This window comes from Gymnodraco acuticeps, unplaced genomic scaffold (genome assembly GCF_902827175.1).
Source record: "Gymnodraco acuticeps unplaced genomic scaffold, fGymAcu1.1, whole genome shotgun sequence".
Taxonomy (NCBI): domain Eukaryota; kingdom Metazoa; phylum Chordata; class Actinopteri; order Perciformes; family Bathydraconidae; genus Gymnodraco; species Gymnodraco acuticeps.
The window spans coordinates 175,990-199,713 of NW_022991216.1; the positions used below are offsets into that span (position 1 = coordinate 175,990).

General features: G+C 40.2%; 1 protein-coding gene across 1 annotated transcript; it reads right to left on the bottom strand.

The window, feature by feature from the left end:
• Nucleotides 1-9,759: 9,759 nt before the first annotated feature.
• Nucleotides 9,760-12,828, bottom strand: LOC117561469 (neuropeptide FF receptor 2-like). Its single transcript, XM_034238908.1, has 3 exons — nucleotides 12,501-12,828; nucleotides 10,742-10,841; nucleotides 9,760-10,648 (listed from the first exon to the last, which is right to left on the bottom strand). Exons 1-3 carry the CDS (start codon nucleotides 12,826-12,828, stop codon nucleotides 9,760-9,762), a joined length of 1,317 nt encoding a protein of 438 aa, XP_034094799.1.
• Nucleotides 12,829-23,724: the final 10,896 nt, after the last annotated feature.

Genomic DNA, 23,724 nt, shown 5'->3' on the forward strand with positions numbered 1-23,724 from the left:
ATTAAATGTATTATGGCAAGATGTTCCACATAATTGTATTAGGTCAGTTGAAAGCAATACTATTACGTTTGAATAAAGAATATTTGGGTCAACTTAATATTATTGCTTTCAACTATATCATAATACAAGTATGTGGAATCTGTTGACATAATGCATTTCATTAAAGTCAACGTTTTAGTTATTTCAGTGTAGGTGTGAACACAAGTCAAGTATAATCAAGTATTCTGAATCTCACAAATCGCTTTTTCACCTAAAATAAATTGCCATATTTTTCACAGAACGTTGTGTGAAATAGTTAGAACATCTTACAAAGATGGCAAGTAACTGCAGTGATCCCTGACTTATCATCTAATGCTAGCATGATTTGACATTTTTGGTCAAATTAATCAACAATTGTAATATAGTTTACCATGAAAATCTAATTGTGCCACTGACGTTTCAAACTTTATAATTTAAAGAAACTAAAACTCTCAACATCTACTGAGTGGACCCGCAGAACATACTGTATTGACATTCATGGGTTCCAGACGATGACTCCAACTGAGTATACCATTACTTTCTTTAATGCCTAGTATTTACTTGATTGTCATGACGTAGTCCAGACTTTCAAATCCTTGACCTGTTTTTTCATCTAGCACCATCCTTGTGTTGTAAAAAGATGAATTTGTTCACAAAGACTCACAAACCTAGCCCCAGTTGTAAGCCACTCTGCATTTAGTGCTAATTAGCAAATGCTAGCATGTTGACCAGTAAACTAAAGGCAAAATGGTATACATTATGAGTTCTAAATATTAACTTCATCATTGTGAGGATCTTTGCATGCTAACATTAGCATTTAGCCTATAGTATTCTTGAAAGTGAGCAAATACTTTCTGTAAGATGAACATTAGACAGACAAATTATTTTTAAATTATGTTCTCCCAGTGATTACAAGAATAATCAATAGAGAAAATACTCTTATCTGAATTGCTACCTAGTTCATTTATACATCTACATATATATACAGGATATATATATATATATATATATATATATATATATATATTAAAATCACACATCAAGCACCTTAAAGCTCATGAGAATATTCCTCATCAACCCCCCTCAATATCTCCGATCTTATAAAAGCTTCCATCATCTTATTAAGTAAAGTAACCAATTTGCTGCGGTGTTCCCAAGGTAGAACAAGATAATGACAACTAAATCAATCAATTCCCGGTATTGAGATACCCTTACTCATCATTTAATGAAGTGTCAGAAGTAAAAAGCTCCTCACAGAGATTAACAATGTCTATGGGGCGGCTAAAAGGTGCTTTTACAGTGAACAGCTCAGGAAAACAAAGTGGATGAGAATCACACATCCAATGACACGTAAACCTAATGGAGGGGCAGGGATAGACATATTGCTGAAGGCAGATAGACTAATGGTTTGGAGATTAGTGGGCCCAGAAGGTGACTTTAATCTGTTGAGACGACAATCCATTTTCTTTACCCATAGGAAACAGATTTAATAGATGGATAGTTTATCACAGCCTTCGCTAATCACCTGTAATATCAGTTGATCACATTCGGCCTCATTGCTCATTTACTCAGTCTTGGTAGGAAATTGTCAACACTTGTCTTTGATTTTATGCTTCATTTGCCTGACAGGGTGGGTCATTTTGAATTTCTCATGATGTTTAAAAGTGTCCCTCACTGAGGATGATTCCAGCTGTTTAATAAAAAACTTACTCAGAGTTGGTGTCAGTGCCTGAGTTCTGACAAGTTCGTTTGTAAAGGTCATTCAAATACAGCAGCTGAAATGTGTTAAAAGAAAATAAAAGTTACTTGGAGACGCATCTCACAAGTTCCTTCACAATGTACAATTCTCTTTTGACGATAAGGAAATGTTTATGAAGGGGTTTTTGATTTACTTTACTTTGCTTGCAAGGAAAGTAGAAAAATCCTCTGTGGTGCCGGTTACCCTGTGGAAATGTGTATTTAAATATGAACTCTAGCTGGGTTTCAGAATGCAGAGTACAGCCCCAATCAGAACAGATTGGATGGAGAAAATGAGATAGCAAAGAAGTCTCAAAAGGCCCAAAAGATCAGAACCTCTGGCTGGCAATGTCTGCTGTCTCCCGATCGGAGAGGGAATAATAATAATAATAATCCGTGCATTTTATCCATTAATTTCCCCAACATTGTGGTGAAAAAAACCACACGTTTAATCCATGTTGGTGTACTACAACTACAAAAAGCATCGGGTGGTTTTCTCAGGAAATGCAGACCGGCACAAACAAACGATTTTTAATCATCATTCTCACGATCATTTAATGTATCATATGTTCGCCGAATTGACATGAAAGCACTAATAAATGTAGTTTCATCCACTTGAGTTTACAACTACAAAAATAATCGATTTGTTTTTATATCACATCCTACGGGAGGAAATTCAGCAGCTCTCACTACCGATTTGTAATCCTAATGTAATCATCATCTTCACCACGATCATGTATGTTTATGTTCACCGAATTGACATGAAAGCACTGACAAATATGAATATACTGTAGTCAACTTCATTAAAACGTTATTAACGTGCCTAAACTCAGTAATTCACCAATTATACGCATGACAACACACTTTGTCCGTGTTTGGCTCTCTCGCCGCACAGTGAAGCGTTCCCGCATTGACGTCACTTCCGGCTTCCCCCAAAACTTCAAAATGAGTCGAAGGAATTTCCCCGTGATGTTCGAAATTATTGATATTTAACGGAACGGTATCGCTTTCTCTTTTTTAAACTGACGGTTCGAGATTACTAGTAGACCAATATTTCATTGCACAACAGTTGTTGGGATGCTGTCACAGGCTCTTTAAGTCAGGGAAGGATCAGAAATCCCTGGGTGCGTAGTTCTCCACCTCTCTTAAACCCTCAAGGAAGGGCGTTGTCACACTCTGATTGACCGAAAGGGCAAATGCACCAAGCTGTTTTCATTTTTTAATTAAGGGTCATTCCTAACTCCAGGGCAAGGTCATCTGATAACCTCTAATCAACTCTAAACGTGACATTCAGACAAAAATGAATTTGGGAATGGAAAATTATAACACGTAGCAAAGAATGATGGAGTGCCATGCCACAATTGGCTTTTAGTAAAGAAAAATAAGGTCAACAGAACCCACAATTTATTCTGATAGTATTTATTCTTATTGGAATTATACAGTATGTCTTATTCTGATTTCAAAACCCAGCCTTTGAGCGAGAAAATGATGCAAAAACAGGGTTTAGTCTAATTTATATTAAATAAAAACAATTATCCATAAAAAGGCCTGTGTCAAGGACCACCATAATTAAAGAGTACTCAGATAGATTTGTATCACCAGTGGTTTTTAGCTCAAAGTAACTTGTCCCAGGATTAAAGGGGCTCACTTCAACCTGAGAGAGAGCCCATGTGTTCTCTCTGTTCATTAGACTTTCCCCCAGAGAAGCTGTCTCGGATCCTGTGTTACTCCTCTCTCATGCAGGTCTATTAAGCCCAGCTGTAGCACAGGTATTCCTTTCTACTTGTCAGTGTCAGATCTCAACTTCCATGGCTTCAAAAACATGAAAAAAGCCTGCTAACTAAATTCCTGCAGAAAACCGGGTGTTCGGGTCCAGAGGGGGATTCATGGTCTTGCTGGTAGCTATTCTCCGTCTCTCTCCCCTGGATTACTTTGCATTTTAGTTATGGACAAATATGTGTATCTTAATCATAAGTGGTCTCCTTCCTGTGTCTTTTGCTATGACATTTTTATTCATGTTGTCATTTAGTCCTGCTTTGTCCAAGGTAGTTTAACGTGATCTTTCACGATCCACACAGGACTATATATCTTCATTATGGGATTCATGGCGTAAGTGACAGTGTAGATCGCTAAAGGATTGCTTCTTCAGAGGTTTAATATACATTTATTAGTGAGGGTGCATATTAAAGTGTGTCAGCAGGGATTTCTTTGTTGTAATCTCCCCTCTAACAACATTGCTGACATCTTTTCTTTCCTCTTATGTAATCTTTTACAATAAGGCTAAGAGCTCAAGAAAACACATGCAAATAGACACAACACAAAGCAAGCAACACAACAGGAAATGTTTCTGTACAGTCTCTGGTCATGAAGAGTGGCAAACTGGACCCAAATGCAGGAGACTGGCTTTAAGAGGAAACAACTTTAATTTGAGGTTTGGTTCAGGCAAGACAAAACCGAACTTCATATATCAAACACAAAGATCCAATAAAGGATTGAGCATAACATCAAATCTTACATGTTAACGGATCTGATGAGGTGATGAAGTGCAAGTGGAGAGATGATTGTGGTGATTAAATAGGAGCCAGGCAGGGAGCTGATTGACAGGGAAAACTTAAACCAGGAGAGGAGCTGATTGGCTGGAAGGACTAATGAGGCTGCTTCCGAGGAGGTGTGTGGAGGGCAGAATCAAGGGAGCAGGGTAGGACTAACGAGCTGATGCATAGGAGGTGTGTAGATGGAGCAAAATAAGCGAAATGCTGCACAGTAACACAAATGGAAAAATACAGCATATAGAAAAAGTCCAATAAAAAGGCTAATGAACAAATGGCCTCACCGTGACAGTTTCCAAGGGACACTTAAAAGTGATGCACATTACATACAATACATTGCATTTTCTGTCATCAAACTGATGTACATTTTTCTTTATTTGCATTTTCATTCTTAATTTGCAGAGCACTGAACTCTCATCCTACCGTAATGCTAGTTGAAGACTTATTTTATCAACCTTTTTCTTACATCGCTACGTCCTGAAGCAATATCACCAACAAATTACAATAAATTAAGTATGAAAATAAAATCCGGAAAATGTCATACGCACATGAGTATCAATGGGCCTGAAAACAATAGGGACCCATTCAGAACAATGCTCCATGGCGTTAACCATTTTCCAGCTTTAAGGTTTTGGCACAAACACATCATGCACTGTAGCTTGCCAATTATTGACCAAAAAACATTATAATAACAAACAATAACACACACAAAAAAGAAAGGATCCTATATGATGCGTTAACACAAGGGTTTTCATCAAATTAGGTTTTTAACAATCATAGGAATCAGATATATGCACTCATGTTCTCACTTACATGTTCCTGTTCCCGTATCACCACTCTTCACTTAGCAAATGACATGTTGAGGTATGAGGTTTTAAATGTAACTGCATGTGGTGAAATGGTCAAAACACACACACAAGTTACATTTCACAATAATGCCATACATTAGTCACACTGCTATTGCCTTTATAATATAGGCACAGCAATAATACAAGAACACTTTCCTCCTGAATGCAGAGGCTTGCTCACAGTCAGAACACCCACTGAAAAGTTGGTTACCATGTTGTGTTAGTTAAGAACCTGAATGTTTTCTGAGTGGTTCTGAAAGGCTATGCAATATTTTACATTATATTAATAAACTTTAACCCAGTCCTCAACGGAAATGATGTTCTGCTTTAGATGAGGCAGACTTCTTCGTTTCCAGAACCCTACTATTAAAGGTGAGTACATCAGCAGTTATTATGCTAATATATGTAACTTTCTTGTTTTTGACATTGTTTTAGCGTGCTCTGTGAGAATACATGGAGGCTTGCTACATGTTCCCGAGACCCTCCTCCCCAGCCGCTGCTTGTCACAGCCGTCAACCCAGCGCTTTTGCCTCGAGGCACTAGAACATGCACTTTGTCTAGAGGAAGCTAACAAAATCCTCATCAAACTCCTTTGCACATCAGCCTTGAGGGTTGTTCTGTTCTAATCATGTCAAAAGGTTGCCTAGGTAGCCTCCTTTCTATCTGAAACAACCTAACTGTTTTAGCAGGAGAAATGTTTTGTACCCTTCTGAATAACAGCCCGTTTCAAACTGCACCACTCTGACATTCATTAAATCTCTCAACTATATTGTTACCTGCAAAGATCATTTGTAATAGGAGTCATCCTATTTCAAAAAACACAATCAAAGCATCGACACCAACGATACGATACGATATTACTTTATTTGTCAGATCAAGTCTGAAATTTGACTTGCGTCACAGCAGCTCCATGTCCAACATCAACAGACAAGTATCCAGACACAATACATGAAACACAAGCAACAAACATTTAACATAACAGCACAATCAGTGAGAGAAAACATGCTCAAAGAGCCTTCAGCGTGCATTTGATCTGGGATCAGCTCTGTGTTTACTGTGAGGATTGACTGATGCACAAAGGAGTGCTTCAGTCTGACCTTATTGAATGGTGGGACCCTGTATCTCCGATTAGATGGTAGCAGTTCATATTCACTGTTCAGAACATGGTTTGGGTCAGAGATGATGTTATTGGACAGCCTCACTAGGTTGATAGGCTGAGTCATAGAGTCTCTGACAGGTGGACCAACAATCTTTGAGCAGATTTTTATCAGGTGGAGCAGTTTTGATTTTAAAGCTGCTGACAAACACTTGTACCAGGTAGTAAATCTCCATGGAGAAAAGCCATGACTGTGAGAACAGCAAAAACTGAGTGCAGAAAAGCTGAACACAGGTGGAGAAAAACAAATCTCCAAGTTTACTTCGAAATATACAAAGAGAAACTCTGCGTCTATAATCAGGAAATAAAAAAAGCACGACAGTCTTTCTTCTCTGACATCATTACCAAAAATAAAAACAACTCACGTGCCTTATTTGCTACCGTCGACAGACTAACTAACCCCCCAGTGTCAGTAGCTTCAGAATTTCTATCCACCAGGGCCTGCAATGACTTTGCCTCCTTCTTCACTGACAAAACCATGTAAATTAGACAGGCAGTCAGTGCCTCTGCATCAGGTACAGCAAATGTACTGTCCCTGTGTTCACCTAAAGCCAATTTAGACATCATGTCACAATTCCGTCTGATAAATGCTAAAGACCTGGAAGACATTATTCAACATCTGAAATCCTCCTCCTGTAGCCTCGACATCATCCCGACAGGATTTTTCAAAACTGTTTTTCCCTGTATACTACACATAGTAAACAACTCTCTTCAATCAGGTATTTTTCCACAGGCCCTGAAAACTGCAGTCATTAAACCGCTCCTAAAAAAGCATAACTTGGACACAACCGTAATGAATAATTACAGGCCAATATCAAACCTTCCTTTTTTAAGCAAATTGATTGAAAAAGTTGTTTTTCAACAGTTGAGTCATTTCATGTTTTTAAATGACGGTTTTGATGTGTTTCAGTCGGGCTTTAGACCTAACCACAGCACTGAAACTGCTCTTGTTAAGGTCTTAAATGACATTCATTTAAACACAGACAGTGGCAGAATATCAGTTTTAGTATTATTAGATCTCAGCGCTGCCTTTGATACTGTTGACCACAACATATTGCTAGACCGTCTAGAAAACTGGGTGAGAGTTTCAGGAACAGTTCTAAATTGGTTTAGTACCTACTTAAAGGACAGAAAAAACTTTGTCTCAATAGGCAACTACACATCAACTTTGACAATATGTCATGCAGGGTTATTCAAGGCTCCACCTTTGCTTTTTAATATTTATATGCTACCTCTGGCTGAAATTATTAAAAAGAGCGATCTAAGCTATCACATCTATGCAGACGACGCCCAGATTTATTTTAAAATCACACCAGGAGACTATTCTCCGATTAGAACACAGAGCAAGTGCATTGAGCACATCACTGACTGGATGACTCAGAACTTTCTCCAACTGAACAAACAAAAAACTGAGATCATTGTTTTTGGAGCAAAGAAGGACCGATTAAAAGTAATCACAGAGCTTCAGTCGGCAGACTACAAAACCACTAATAAAGCCAGAAATCTAGGTGTAGTGATGGACTCAGACCTGAAGTTCAACAGCCACATTACAACAGTCATTAGGTCTGCTTATTATCACCTGAAGAATATATCGAGGATTAAAAAACTAATGTCACAACAGGACTTAGAAAAGCTTGTCCATGCTGTTATTTTCAGTAGACTCGACTACTGCAATGGTGTATTCACAGGGCTGACAAAAAAATCCATCAGAAAACTGCAGCTGATCCAGAACGCTGCTGCACGTGTCCTCACTAACACTAAAAGAGTGGATCACATCAGTCCGGTTCTGAGATCTCTACATTGGCTTCCAGTCGGCCAAATAATTGATTTTAAAGTACTATTGCTAGTTTTTAAATCATTACATGGTTTAGGACCAAAGTATATTGTTGAACTCCTGCATAATTACGTGCCATCGGCTCCGAGAGTAAAAACAAAACATGGAGAGGCAGCATTTAGCTGTTATGCCCGACACTCTGGAACAAACTACCAAAATCATGCACGTCCGCAGAAACGTGTACTATTTTTAAATCGAGACTAAAAACATATCTCTTTGCCACTGCTTTTAATTGAGATGCTCATATTCGAACTACAGTATGCCTTTTAAACATGTACACCTGTGGTGTTTATTTTTATTATTTTATTATCTTTGCTTTGTAATGTCTGTTGTAAAATTGTATGATGTGTTTTTAATGTATTTATTCCTAAAAAGTATTTTAATTTGTTTTTTAAAGCACTTTGAATTGTCACGTACAGAAAAGTGCTATATAAATAAACTTGCCTTGCCTTGCCTATTGCAGTACTGCAGAATGGACATGATCACAGATGTAAAGTCAACAGAATAATTTATCTGCTCGCCCCAAAAGACCTGAGATGGCAGAGAAAATACATTCTTTGTTTTGTCCTTTTGCTCAGATATTCAATGTGATCCTTCCATGACAGCAGATGGTCAATCATCATCACTAAGCGCAGAGGGGACCGTGCTTTCTCTGCTGCCGCCTCTAAACTGTGGAACGACCTGCCCTTGCTCATCAGACAGGCTCCCACACTGACTGCTTTTAAATCCCGTCTTAAAACCCACCTCTTCTCCTTGGCATTCAGAAACAAGTAGATTGTTGCATTTATTTGCTTTCAGTAGTCTATTGTTTTCATTATATGGCTGTTATTTATTATTTAATTATTACGTTTATTCTGGTTTGTTTTGTGTTTGTATCTTGTATTTTAAATGTATTTATATGATGTTGTGTGAGCTTATCTCTCTGTACAGCACTTTGGTCTGAAGGTTTTTAAAGTGCTATATAAATAAAGTTGGATTGGATGGATCATTACACCCAAGTATTTGTATGAAACTCCCTGCTTGATTTCATCTGTATGGATGACAATGGGGACTTTATGGGAGTCAGATGGTGAGCCAAAAATGATTTCCTCAGTTTTCTTGGTGTTGATCTCAAGAGCATTGCTATCAGTCCACTCAACATCTCATGCTTTACATTCAAATCATTTAACTGGCAAAACACAAAGTGGCTGTAATTGTGAGGAGGTCACAGGAAACACGTCCAACTTAACCAATCTGACGATGCCCTGTTTTAGTTTGAAACATCAAGCTACTGTGTAACATGAAAACAGATTGTGGTTGAATATATTTTCCGACCAACTTCTTTATTAAAACAATGTGACTATTTAGCTGTTCTCTCCGGTTGTATTTCTGACAAAGAAGCATTGTAAACTGCCCGGAAAGATGGTAACAAAGGCTGTTGCAAAACAACCACTGGCATCGTTATTTTTTAAATAATAATAACGTTTTTATAATCACAATTTCAGGGCCTCTCTTTGCTCCATACATCATGATAAACATTCACAATAGACATTCAAAAAGATTCATGATGCAAAATGTTGCAGAGGTTTACATTCACTTGGAACAGATATACATAGAGGCAGCAGACTCACGCAGTCTCTAAAACTGGGATAACTTATCCAGGTCCTCCATGGTCAGGTCCTGGCCTTTGATATGACTTCTAGCAGACAAGCGGCCCCCTTCCGAGCATTTCCCATTCTCCACTAACCCTGATCTGACTTCAGAGCCCGTCCTCCTGTGGACCGCCGCGGGCTGGACGGGGAGCACGGCGTTCCCTCTGATCCGATGGGAGTAGCTCCTCTGGTGCCTGAAGCCCTCGGAGCAAAGCTGGAACTTGAAAGCCGCCTGAAAGCCCCTGCGAAAGTTCTCGTTGAAGAACCCGTAGATTATGGGGTTGACACTGCTGTTGAAGAAGGCCAACCAGTGAGCTAAGGGGTACACGTAGATGTTGATGACACGGTACTGGTGCTCCGTCAGGCTGGCGTAGTCGCTCAGCATCATCAGCGTCCACAGAGGGAGCCAGGACAGGATGAAGATCAGAGCCACGACCAGCAGCATCATGATCACTCGGTTCTTCTTCTTCGTAATCGTGAGGCGGCCCTCCATGCTGGGTTTGTTGTTGCTCCCGCCCTCTTCGGACACACTCACACTGCCGGTCATCTTAGGGATGGCGACCTTGCAGAGGGTGTAGCCGATGCGGGCGTACATGACCACGATAAGGCTGAGGGGAGCCAGGTAGATGTTAGCGAAGAGCACAGTGGTGTAGATTTTCCTCATCTCCTGGTTGGGCCAATTTTCTCGACACCAGTAGAAGGGGCTGGTGTCGTTGCTTCCGAGAACAATTCGCACCCTATGCTCCTTTGTGGCCTGGAGCATGACCCCAGAGGGACACATGATGAACACAGCCATGACCCATATGATGACGATGATTAGCTTCGAGGTGGAAATGGTCATCTTGTGCTTGAAAGGGTAGACAATGCAGCGGAACCTGGCGCAGAGGGAATTGCCGGGAAATGCATCAAGAGAAAGAAGTGGGCAAGGAGCACATAATGTTTGCAATTAATACAAATACAACCCTCACCTGTCAACAGCTATAGCAACGAGCGTGAACACAGACGCTGACACGGAAATCCCTTGAACCATACCGCTCAGCTTACACACCACGCTGCCAAATGGCCATCCTGCAGAGAAGAGAAACACAAGTGTAAATAGATTAAGAGAACCAGGCTGCATGAATATTTTTAAATGTACTTAATACCAAAGATTAGACGGTCTTTTGTGTACTTTGGAAACGGAATATTCATGATTTTCAAACTAAAGCCATTGCTGAAGTTAAATGTATAAAACTTATAAAGAAGATTTGAATCAGGGATGTTATTAAAGAGGCGCTATTATGGTTGTCCCTTTCCTGTAATGTGTTCTATAGGTTTCAGTGCATGTAAATGGTCTGCAAAGGCTAAAATCCCTGTGTTCCCTCCAGAGGGAGTTTCTCTCCCACACACTCCCTCCCTCCCCCCCCCCCTGCCTGAAATGCCTCCATTTGATTTCTTCTGTAACAATGTGACACTCTTGCTTCATTGGTTAATGCTCCAACACCTTGCACTTGATAGGCTAAGTGGCGGGACGTATCTAAGCGGTTGATCACAACAGAGTTGGTCAGCTAACCAATCAGAGCAGACTGGGCTCTGGTTTCAGACAGAGGGTGAAAAGAGGTGCTGCAGCACAGGCAGTATGAGAAAAATAAAGAGCTTTTGAACATTAAAGCACTGATACATGTCACAGTAGAGACACTACATACTGATATACACCTGAACATCAGCAGGAGAGGACTCTTTAAAGTAGAGACACTACATACTGATATACACCTGAACATCAGCAGGAGAGGACTCTTTAAAGTAGAGACACTACATACTGATATACACCGGAACATCAGCAGGAGAGGACTCTTTAAAGTAGAGACAATACATACTGATATACACCTGAACATCAGCAGGAGAGGACTCTTTAAAGTAGAGACACTACATACTGATATACACCTGAACATCAGCAGGAGAGTACTCTTTAAAGTAGAGACACTACATACTGATATACACCTGAACATCAGCAGGAGAGGACTCTTTAAAGTAGAGACAATACATACTGATATGAACCTGAACATCAGCAGGAGAGGACTCTTTAAAGTAGAGACACTACATATTGATATACACCTGAACATCAGCAGGAGAGGACTCTTTAAAGTAGAGACACTACATACTGATATACACCTGAACATCAGCAGGAGAGAACTCTTTAAAGTAGAGACACTACATACTGATATACACCTGAACATCAGCAGGAGAGGACTCTTTAAAGTAGATACACTACATACTGATATACACCTGAACATCAGCAGGAGAGGACTCTTTAAAGTAGAGACACTACATACTGATATACACCTGAACATCAGCAGGAGAGGACTCTTTAAAGTAGAGACACTACATACTGATATACACCTGAACATCAGCAGGAGAGAACTCTTTAAAGTAGAGACACTACATACTGATATACACCTGAACATCAGCAGGAGAGGACTCTTTAAAGTAGATACACTACATACTGATATACACCTGAACATCAGCAGGAGAGGACTCTTTAAAGTAGAGACACTACATACTGATATACACCTGAACATCAGCAGGAGAGGACTCTTTAAAGTAGATACACTACATACTGATATACACCTGAACATCAGCAGGAGAGGACTCTTTAAAGTAGATACACTACATACTGATATACACCTGAACATCAGCAGAATATATCCTCTTTCAAGAGAGAACAAGTTTAACTTCCCTATCACTGACCTGTGATGATGTTGTCCACCAGAGTGGTTGGCATGCAAAAGATGCCAACCAGCAGGTCACTGATGGCCAGGTTGAGGATAAACAGGTTGGTGACCGTGCGCATGTTCTTGTTGCGCAGCACGATGAAACACACCACCACGTTACCCATAATGCACACCAGGAAGATGAGGAGGTAGGAGACGGTGAAGACCGCAGCTACCGAGGACGTGTGGAGGTAGAAATCCACAAATGTGATGGTCTGGTGGCTGGAAGGGTTTTCCTTCAATCTGGAGGAATTGGAGGGGTTCAATCCCTCCCAGGTAGTGTTGAGTAGTATATTCTGGGTCATGGTGGTATCTGGGTGTATAAAAACATGGTATAAAACATAGATTATCTATGATGTGCTCGCCATTTTAGTGCATTTGTTCTGGGTTAAGTATCTAATATCTTCTTAACAAAATAAACCAATTACAAAAGAAGATCACCATCCTCCCAATTTGAGTGAAATCAGGCAGACCAGAAGAAGGAATCTATTGGTAATAACATTAAACTGTAGAACCTATCCCAAAATCAATAGTCCTATTCTTGTGTCTCCTGATTCTTGTGAGTGGGTTGATTCAGTCAAGTGTATGCTCTCTCACACTCTCTAATAACAACGTGCTCACCAAAATGACCGATCTCTTCTGAAAACAGTGGGAGAGTGGTTGCTTGCCGATTGCTTGCTTCAATCACCCACCTCCAGCTTTCAGGGATTGAATTAGATGTTTTCCTCAAAATATTTTGGACAAGCATGTGATATATCATAATATGTATATTTTACACATCTTGGATTGGACTTCCTCTCGGAAATCTTTTGCAAGATTAAGTTTGTTCCTTCTGCAAATTCAATTTAATAAAGCTTGTGTGTTTTTTATTTGATGTATTAATATCCTACAGTTCAACATGTACAGTGCAACTAAAGGATTATCAAATCAAAGTGTGACATTTTTTCTTAACTATAAATAGATCAAAGTAGGCCGGGATAACACATTATAAATATGTAATTTATGTTATGTGATGAATAAAGAACTACTATTTGAATAAACAATTGCACGCTCGTGCTCCATTTCATATTTACACCAAATTCCACATTTCAAATTAAGTGTATTTTTTTCTCGTAACATCAAATTCATTGTCAGAAAAAAACAAAGGTCTGTGCCACAATACAGTTGAACTGAGATTCACTTCACAAACATTTTCTTTTCTTTTTCTCACCCTTCAAGTCTTCATAGGATAATATTAGAATAAAGCTGCAGGCCTATAGTTCAGTTCCTTGTTAATTCACTCACATTAATCATACAGCTCATTATACTGTAGCATGCATGTAATACGAATATAATTATCTGAGTCTATCAAACGCCTGGAAATCTAAACCTCAGTGGTTGAGAGGAGACCAGTGTGTTTGTGGTTAAATCTGTTGAGCTTTGGGGGAAAAACGGGTTGTTTTCCTTGAATCTGGAGAATGGATGACTGAGAATATGTTAGATTTCAATTCCCAAATCCTTTGAAAACATCCAGGACAAAAAATCAATCCCTGGAGATCCATAGTTGAACTGATAATCAATATGCCTCAAGATACAATGAAAATAGACAGTTTTATCTCATCAAGTTAAGTTATGATGCTTTTAAAAGTCATGCCTGGCGGGTAGCATTTCATATCAGTTCTGAACAGTGCCTCAATGATAACTGAAGGAAAACGTGTTTTGTTTCTAACAAAAGTGCAGTCATACAATCTTAAAATCTTCACAAGTAACCAATAAAAGAACATTCTATTGTTTAATTTATGCCAGAGGAAGTTGATCTTGCTATAAAAAAAAGTGTCCTGAATAATGTTATAATAAAAACATCTTACCTTAGAGAAAACAGTATACGTGCAGTATCCCTTCTTCTGTCCTTAGATGTGCTACATGTCTAGATAGTGCCCTCACTCAGAGTGTGAAGCTGCACGTTGTCCTCTCAATGTGAGAGCCGAGCAGCCGGGGGTTTAGTCTGAGCCGCATGAACAGCTCTCAGATACAGAATGATCTACCTCTGAGGGGCAGTAGCGTGGCGTGGGGAAATAATTAGGGGAAGCCAATAATACGTCCTTTCTTTTGGGTCGGGGGTGTGGTGGTCAATGTAATAACGTAACCAGATGAGTGATTACAGCACCCGGTATCATTTTACACACATTTTTATCAGATGCAGGACTTACACACGCCTGTTATCTAACCGACAGGTCCGCAAGCACTCTCCAGCCGAAACTCTAATAAGCATTCATTCACAAACTAAATCAGGAGACCTTTAACGTTTTACGTCCGATTCGCTCCTTTGTTCCTCGCTGTACACAGCTCCAGTTTGGGCATTGGCCTGTCATCAGATTGTATTTGTTGTTGCTGCTGTAGCGGAAGTTTAGTACAATTACTTTTGATGAAATACTCCAAATCTCCACCCTCCATAATTGCACTTGCTTCAGTTGCTTGCTACTTTCTAACGGCGGTGAGAGTGGTGCAGTGACGCTATCTATCTTCTATCGATTAGATTTATGATTCGAACATTATAAAAGTAGGGTAGACATGTGGATATTATCCGACTGAACAAAACTTGCATTTATCTAACCGGTTCGTTATCCACTGACCTTATTTCGAGCTATTTTCCAAAATCCTATGGAGAACTCCCATTGCTTTTTTGTCGAGGGAAACCGAGAGCAGCTTACTTCCGGATTTTAGGACGCGTCACTGCAACACTAAGTTGATGCGATTTGATTGGATTGTGAGGCAAGGGAAGCCAGCCGCCTCTGGCTTCCCTTGGCATGGCCCTGACCAATCACAGGTTGGCAGGGGCATCACGTGAGCCTCATCTGATTGGTCAATCCCTCCATTTTTTTTTCACCACGGGAAGCCAGATTCGGCTGGCCTCCTCTCGCAACAGTGAGTGCAATCTACTGTTTCACCATAACATCTAGAGGGGCGCTGTTTGTTTCACTCTTTGTAAAATACTCAATGAAAATGGGGGAGAGACGGGCCGGCAGCAACACACAGCAAAGGAGAATTATCTAAACAAAACAAAGTGTTTTTATTTATTTATTTAAATTATAACTACAATCCGAAAAAACAGGGGAAGCCTGGCTTCCCTTGGCCTCCGGGAGAAAACGCCACTGCTGAGGGGCAGAAAAAAAGGTGTTGAGAAATGACGTAGCTCGTCTTGGATCAACCCTCTAGCTGTCAAGCACCAACCCTCTTCAGATCAACACCCTCAATGTTTAAATGAAGAAACTGTGAAATGTTGCTCTCAGAGTAACCCGTAGCTACGTAACTGTAACTGCTGTTTCCACAGGATGCTGTTTAGAGTCGGAGAGGTCCTGATAATTTATTCCGGTAAATTACTCTGACCTACTAATTGACCTGACCAAAGTTATTGAGTCTATGTAAGTTTACTGCTTGGCTCAGATCCACCAACGTCAGCAAGATCTCACCTCTATTAACTCCCCGAAGAACCAGGTTCAATTAACTGCTGTTTCAATTCAGACAACTCTTTTTTAATCTGTTTAAGGGATCCCGAAGGATTTTGATATCAGTAAATGGAGTGTGCTCCTACCTAAGTGTATGTGGCAGGGTGCAATCTTACCTTTTAAGCAGGAGAGGAGAGCACAGGTGTCTTTTAAGTTATCCCAATCCAACTGGTGGGATTCAGTTTATTTGAAGAAAAATAGGTCCAAACTAATGCAGGGTTTTTACCTTCTCTCTTTACAACATTATAATCATACTAAAAAAATGGTGCTGTGATCATGTTCAAATATGAAACTTTAATTCACAGTCTTACATTTATTACCAAAATGTTTAATTTCAACTGCCCAATTCAGTTGTGAAATTTTAAAATTCTCCCGATAGAATTTAGAGGTATTTCCTCATAAAAAGACCGGTGACAATAAAAAGCGCATTCAACTTTTCATTCACCAAATCAATGCACATCAGTTTCATACCTTTTTTCCGACACAGACGGCGGGTATAACATTCAAAAACCCGTTCCTATCCGCATTAATTCGGAGGAAGATTCCTCACAGGTGGCGGTTATAATATTCATACACTTTTTCCGACACAGACGGCGGGTTAACATTCAAAAACCCATTCCTGTCCGCATTAATTCGGAGGAAGATCCTCACAGGTGGCGGTTATAATATTCACAAACACATCTCTCATCAAATCATTCCACTCAGCCAACAACCAAGAAATTCGAGAGATATTTACCAAGTGTGAGAGGACCTTACCGAGAGCTATTAACCCAGCTCTGAAGGACAAAGCCTACCGGAAGAGAGTCTACCAGGGGAAACCCCCCTCTCTCTCGCGCTCTCTCAAAAAACCAGTCTCTTTATGCTCAAAAACCCGGATCGAAACCCCAAAGCACCTCCTCCACACCCAATTTGTGGAAAACTGGGCATGGCCTCTAATGTACAGGGCTGGACATGACCCGACATGTTCCATAGCTTATGGCATAAGACATACCTTCCCATGTTTGTGTAAAAAGGACATGACCCCTGTAGGATTTGAAAAATATTATTCTCGTTTATGACATAACCACCTTTTTGAGGCCTCTAATGTGTTTCTCCTTAAGCCAGGAGCCCCCCTCCCTGTGAACTGCTGTCAGAGGAGAGGGAGAAAACGGCCTACTCTCTTATCAGAGACACCCATAACTCTTTATAGGCTGTACACTCAACTTAACAAACCACTTGGTTTTGTTTATACTGTAACTATAGAAAAACCTAAAATATGAAGCATTTTCATTGTGGGTTATACAAGAATATAATTGATTATATTTGATTATAACTAACTTTCGTTTTAAGTATTAAACATACTATGAAAACTCTCAACAACCTCTTTTCAAAACGCAAAGTTATCAAATAGCAACAGATAAAATTGTAAGCATACATACATATTCAAAAACCATCAAGAAGTATTCTCATTATGGGTTTATACAAGAATATGATTGATCATATATGATTTATAATTAACTTTCGTTTTAAGTATTCACTTCATATGGAGATCTCAACAATGCTTAATCAACACGTTTAAAATGCTTTGACACAAATCCTGTAAAAACTGCGGGGAAACTCACTTTGAGGAGTGGAACATGTCCACCGTTACGTTTGGTAGAGGTGGGACTTTTAAAAATAGACCGAGAAAAAAAAAGAGCTTGAACTTTGCAAAGGCTGCCTAAGTAAGTAATGGCTTCTCCAGAAAGGAATTCATTGGATCTTCCATCCCCCAGCTGGCTCACATCATGGAGATGTTTGGGAAAGATGAATCAGATCAGTACGAAAGGTCCTCAACTCCACCCTGAATGTACAAAGTCTCGACGAAGAGGGACTTAACACAGTCTTACTGTATGAGAAGCAGAAGCTATTCTCAATAGCCGTCCAATCACCACAGCTTCTAGATCTAAACAACCTAGAAGCACTTATTGTAAGTCGCTTTGGATAAAAGTGTCAGCTAAATGCAATGTAATATAATGTAATAAAAGCACTGACACCGAATCATCTTTTGCTCCTTAAGACAACACCATCCCTGCCACCAGGACAGTTTCAAAAGGAAGACATTTACGCTCGCCGCAGGTGGAGACAAGTTCAGTATATGTCAGACTTATTCTGGAAAAGGTGGATTAAAGAATATCTTCCCCTACTTCAAGAACGACAGAAATGGTGTAAAATCAGACGCAATTTACCGCCAGGAGACATCGTGACCATCATGGATGACTCAGCGCCTCGGAACTCCTGGCTTACTGGAAAAGTTGCTGAGACCATCGTTGACAAAAAGGGATGTTGTTGGGGAATAATTTGCCCTGCATATCCTCCTCTGACGCAGCTGACCAACCTTGAGCAGCCGTTATCTCCCATAAGGTGGGGCATATTGTATTATATACTAGCATATTGTTGATGTTGCCAGTTTGTGACCGGGCAACTCTCAGTCAGAGATAGTTATTGTTGTGGGACACCTGGAACACATCCTTCTCGGGGTGTAGATGACCCTGAGCCATAAGCCCAACAACTGTGATTCAGTGTCCTCAGCTGTTTAGTCTGTCTATTGAAGAATGTTGAGTATTACACTCTGAACTAGTTAAAACCTGGGGCTACAGGAGGGTTCTTGAGGATTGATTGTGGCATCTCAACCATGTGGTCAACTTGTGGCCCGTGACATGTCTTGTGAATTAAATCAAATCAAGTTTTATTTATATAGCACATTTATAAACGATTTTTGGTGGAGCCAAAGTGCTGTACATATAATAAAAATAGCCTACAGTAGAGGCACTTTACAGCAAATACAACAGCACAGATTGTTCAGAATATCAGTATGAGAAAAATGACACCCTCTATCCTTAGAATGGGACGCCCTGCCCGTTGAAAACTGACTCTCAAGGGGTACCCTGTCCGTAATAGAGTAACGGGGAGGGGCCCTGACCGACCGTCAACATGTGACGTGTTGGGAGTGAGAACGTGTTAGTTAGGAAGAAGCAGCCAGAGATATCACGACTATCGCCTCTTTAAACACGGCTCCAGCTGCAGCGCGGGGTGTGTGTGTAAATACCTCCCCGTATCTGTTTTGCTAGTGCGAACTGAGAGGGAGAAAGTCATAGTCTGTGCCTACGGCTTTAACTCACGCCACCGCCATCTCTATTAAAAAGGAGAATGGTCCAAATGCACACTCGTTGTTTGTGACCGTTTTCTACGTGCTGGTAAAACGGGGCAGCGCGAGGTGCGTGCATTTCCTGATGCGCCACAGTTCCCTACATGCTGGAGGAACTGGTGCGGTGCCGGTCCGGGGTGCATACATAAAATTATAGGCTAATTGATCACGGGGGGTGGGCAGTGGCATGCGAGTGTAGAGCAAGACTGTGTTTCATCGTTGTGATGAACTCGATGGCGAGTGTATAGGCTGGTCCGTAGTGACTACAGTTAACTGTGCTGTTGTTGGAGAGAAAGGGTAGAGGGAAAATAAAAGTCTATGCACTCCTGATCGGGGGGGGGGGGGGGCATAGCGCCACAGAATAGAGTAGTGGTTGTCGCAAGAGGATAAGCTAGTTATCGCTCTTGGACGGTCATCAGGCACCGATCATATGACTTGTATAAGGGTGGAAGCATGGGTCAAGGCGCCCCACTGGAGATAATTCCCTACCCCCTCTGAAACCTCTTAATTCGGACTAAATTGATGTATTAATGTACAGTTGCTTTGATTTATTTTTAAATTCTCCAGTCGAGCTTCCTTCGAGTTTAGTCTAAGCAACAAATTGTTTCTCATAACAGGCGCCTCACATTCTCAATGCTGTCCCAAATGTTTTAACCTTGGGCAGACAAGCTGTTCACACCATAGACTGTATATATAAATGGACGTAGGGTCCGTGACGTCACCCATAGGATTCTGCAGAGTTGCAGAGAAGCCCTTAGTAGGCGGAGTCGGCCACTAACGGCTCGACAGTGACGTCAGAGTTCAACTCCCGCCTGCTCCAGCCTGCTCCAAATAAGGACAAAGAGGCGGAGCCGAGGCGGGACCTCCTGCCACCAAGCTGGAAGTTCCAGAGCTAGCTGAAGCTACCAAGCTAAGCTAACATGCTCCCCATCTGCACACTGCCGTCGCATTTTACGTTTCTAAGGTAAGCGGACATGAAACTATTCAGCAAAACTATAAATAATAATCTAAGTTATTGAGTTTTTAGCATAATACTGCTTTATTTACCAATGGATAGGGAATATATAGTAACAGGAAGAGCTAGGTGCACTACAGGGAGCATTATCACTGGCAACAGCCATCAAATGAAATGGCTTATAAACATTTATTTTGTCCGATGCAATATAATAAATGGCCAATGTGACTCCTCTCCACTTATTTTAAAGAAGCCAAAATATATGAAACACAACAAATCTGCAAGGAAATTAACACCATGATGAATAGTTAGGCAAGTCAAAACACTTGTGGGTCAAAATAGTAATCCTTTTACTTGTCATAAGAATCTTTATTTTCAATAGATTTCAATTGATAAAAATTACATTTTATTGTCTTTTTCCTTTTCCTGGCAGAAATGTGCTTCCATACCTTGTGGAGCCCAGTTTTATATCAGAGGGACATGTTCACATTTGGAATAAAGGAGCAAAACTTAAAAAACACATTTCATTTTTACTATCCACAACTTTAAAAGAAAAACACTATTATTATTCCCCAAACTATTAGCTAGTATCACGTTAGTTAAACAATGGAGTAACATAACAAATTATTTGGACTGTAATTGTTTTCAATCACAGTTAAACAATGCCCTCATTGTGATTCCCAGAGATAAAATAAAGGAGGTGCTATTCTTTACTAGCCAGCCAACAAAACTCACTTTGAAAATCTGGGTCAGCCTACATGACGTCGCTGTATAAATAGAACAATAATTACAGGCTTCACAAGTGGACAAGTGAATTTGTTGCACAGTGGTTTTCTGCTCCGTTTACCTCATTATTAAACTGTCTGCTAAAGTTCCCAGCACTGCCCCCCCCCTCTGGCACTAATTGTAATACATCTTTCACACTGTATGCTTGATATATTTAGGTTACACTAGCATCTATTTGGCAATCATTTGTTCTCCTTTTAACGTCCAAATGATGATACTCTAATTACTGAGCATTTTTGCTGTTATCAGCTTCACTCCTGCAATACAGCGCTTTCCCCTTGACATTATGTTCTTTGCCTTAAAGTGCAGAGCACGAATCAACAGGCACACACCTCTATGAAGTGCAGTGAACAAACAAGTGTTGAAAGCTATTGACCATATAAACGAAGCTCAGCGCGAGTTCTTTCAGGAAGACTGGGTATATAAATATACATTCACTCCGCAGCTGCATATAATCAGCGGCGTTTTTTTTAACCAATTACATTTCACCTCAATCTCCAACAGCCAATCATTGTGCAGGTTCTCCTCTTTCCTGCAGTCAGCTGTGATTTCAGGTGTTCTCTGCCGCCCGCCTCCTCCCCATCCACCTCCTTTCATCATATCCAGTGCCCAGGAGAGCTAATCCAAAGACCTCATCACACCTCCTCTTCATCCCATCTCCTCATCAAATCCAGATCCTCAGCATCATCACCAGTGTCTCTAGAGTGACCGTGGGGGGGTTCCTATGCTCACGGCTCCATTTCTCCCTTTAGATATATTTCAGGATCGGGGTCTAATGGCCAAAGACTTAACATTTATCATATGGCATGTGTCAATAAATGTTCTTTAAACAAAATGAAGTCTCTCCTGATTGAACTAAAGATAGTGGTTTGACCAACTCTCCCTATTCTTATAACACATCCATGATTGCATGTGGCCACTTGAGAACACCTTTTACTGACAGAATGGCCGTACACCCAGAGGGAAAACCATACTGTATAAAAACACACTAATGGCTCCCCTCGAAAAGTGACACAGTGAGCGGAATCTGAACCGAAAATCAAAGGATATTGTTATTGTGAGGAGTGTGTCATTAAAAGGGATCTACAGCGTGTGGAAAGGTTAGTGCTTTGTCAGGTAATTATGAGTGTTAAGAAAGAGCTCTGCAGAACATCTAGCTCTGGCATAAGTTGATGGTTCCCCAAACTTTTCACATCTTACCTTAGATTTTCATGGATGTGTTACCTCTAACCAACCCTGTCTCCTAAATATTACGTTCCCACAGAACTAAACTGCATTCTCAATTACGTTTAGCTGGAAACATATTTTCTCCCACGTTACGTTCGTTATGACCGTATCTCAAATACGTTTATTTTCTACATATCTTCTAGAAACATATTTTCTCCCACGTTACGTTTCTTATGAACGTATCTTAAATACGTTTATTTTCTACATATCTTTGCCATTTATTGTCTTGCTTATAATAATGATAATAGTCATTTATAAATATCATTTTAGAGCACACATTTGAAATCAGTAGGCGAGGCTGTAATTTCGCCAGCTGTTACTCTCATGAGCGAGGCAGAAAATAATAGTTTTAACATGTCAAAAAGCTGCTGTGTCGTTTATTGCACCTCAAACATTAAAACAAATCCAGAGTTACGTGTTTCTGTACTTCCTCTAAGAAGAAAGGACAGTAACAGAAGATCTCTGTGCACCAGATGTGGTGTTGTTAATGCGATATGATATCCGAAAAAAAATTCAGTTTAGGATGGCCGAAGACACTACACTACCCATAATCCCCAGCTATCGTTTGGGACTACAGTCCCGGTGACAAACCCCGTGATTATTCTTCAAGCTCTGGGATTGGATGTTGGAGTGGCAGTGCGCCAAGGTTACGCCGAGCGTCAAGCTCTTTGAAATGGAACGAAACCACGGCAGACTATTCAAAACTGGACCTGAACGCCCCCCCAGAAATACACATGCTGGCTATTTTGTTTCGCAACATGTTCTCTATGGCACGTCTCTACTGGGAATTGTAGTTTTAAAAGACGTTTTCCCCAAAACTAGAAGTTGACAGTATTAAACTGTGTACAGCCCTGGAGGTTTAGGCGATAGGAAACACATTGGTGTGTACAAATGTAAAACATGTAATTACTACATGGGTGAAAATCGCTTGTATCCATAATGGGCAGCATTAATATATACCCACATGACAGCTCATTGTTACTTTGTAATTCTACTCCACTACAATTCAGAGGTTAACCTGGTATTTTTACTCCACTACATTTATTTTAGTTACTTCGCAGATTCTGATTAATGATGTGAAATATAAACAATCCTTAAATCAGACTTTAGTTACACCCGAGTAAAATTCAGGGAAAGGTGATTGTCAAGTGCCAACAATCAGGAGAGATATTTGATAGTTGGTGCTTGAGAAGACTAAACATTTATCTGCAGATCTCTATAAAGTATATTCATTAAGCGTTATTCTCTACTAATAGTTAATTAAAAAATGTATATAATGGCTATTTTGCACATCCCTTTCAAGATTTCAAGATGTTCTAAGGCAGGGGTACTCAAATACAAATCTTAAAGGTCCAAAATAAATGTTTCAATAAGAAAAAGGTCCGTTTATTACGGTCATTAACACGAGGTTGCAAAAACAAAAATAATCTGTATGCAGCAGTTTTCATTGTTATTGTGTCTGTGTTTGAACCCTCAGAGTCGCAGTGTAAGAGCTGCAGTTATGAATAAAGGCAGCTGCACCCTCTTTCATTCAGCATTCCCATTATTGCTTTATAAATGTATTCCCCCTTGTGTGTCCACT

What these genes read in the sequence shown, in the direction of transcription:
- LOC117561469 (XM_034238908.1), bottom strand. Translation starts at nt 12,828, where the DNA reads ATGACCCAGAATATACTACTCAACACTACCTGGGAGGGATTGAACCCC. An exon ending in GGTGGACAACATCATCACAG is followed by an intron (nt 10,842 to 12,500) that starts GTCAGTGATAGG and finishes TCTTCTCTGCAG; the next exon opens with GATGGCCATTTGGCAGCGTG. An exon ending in GTTGCTATAGCTGTTGACAG is followed by an intron (nt 10,649 to 10,741) that starts GTGAGGGTTGTA and finishes CCTCTGCGCCAG; the next exon opens with GTTCCGCTGCATTGTCTACC.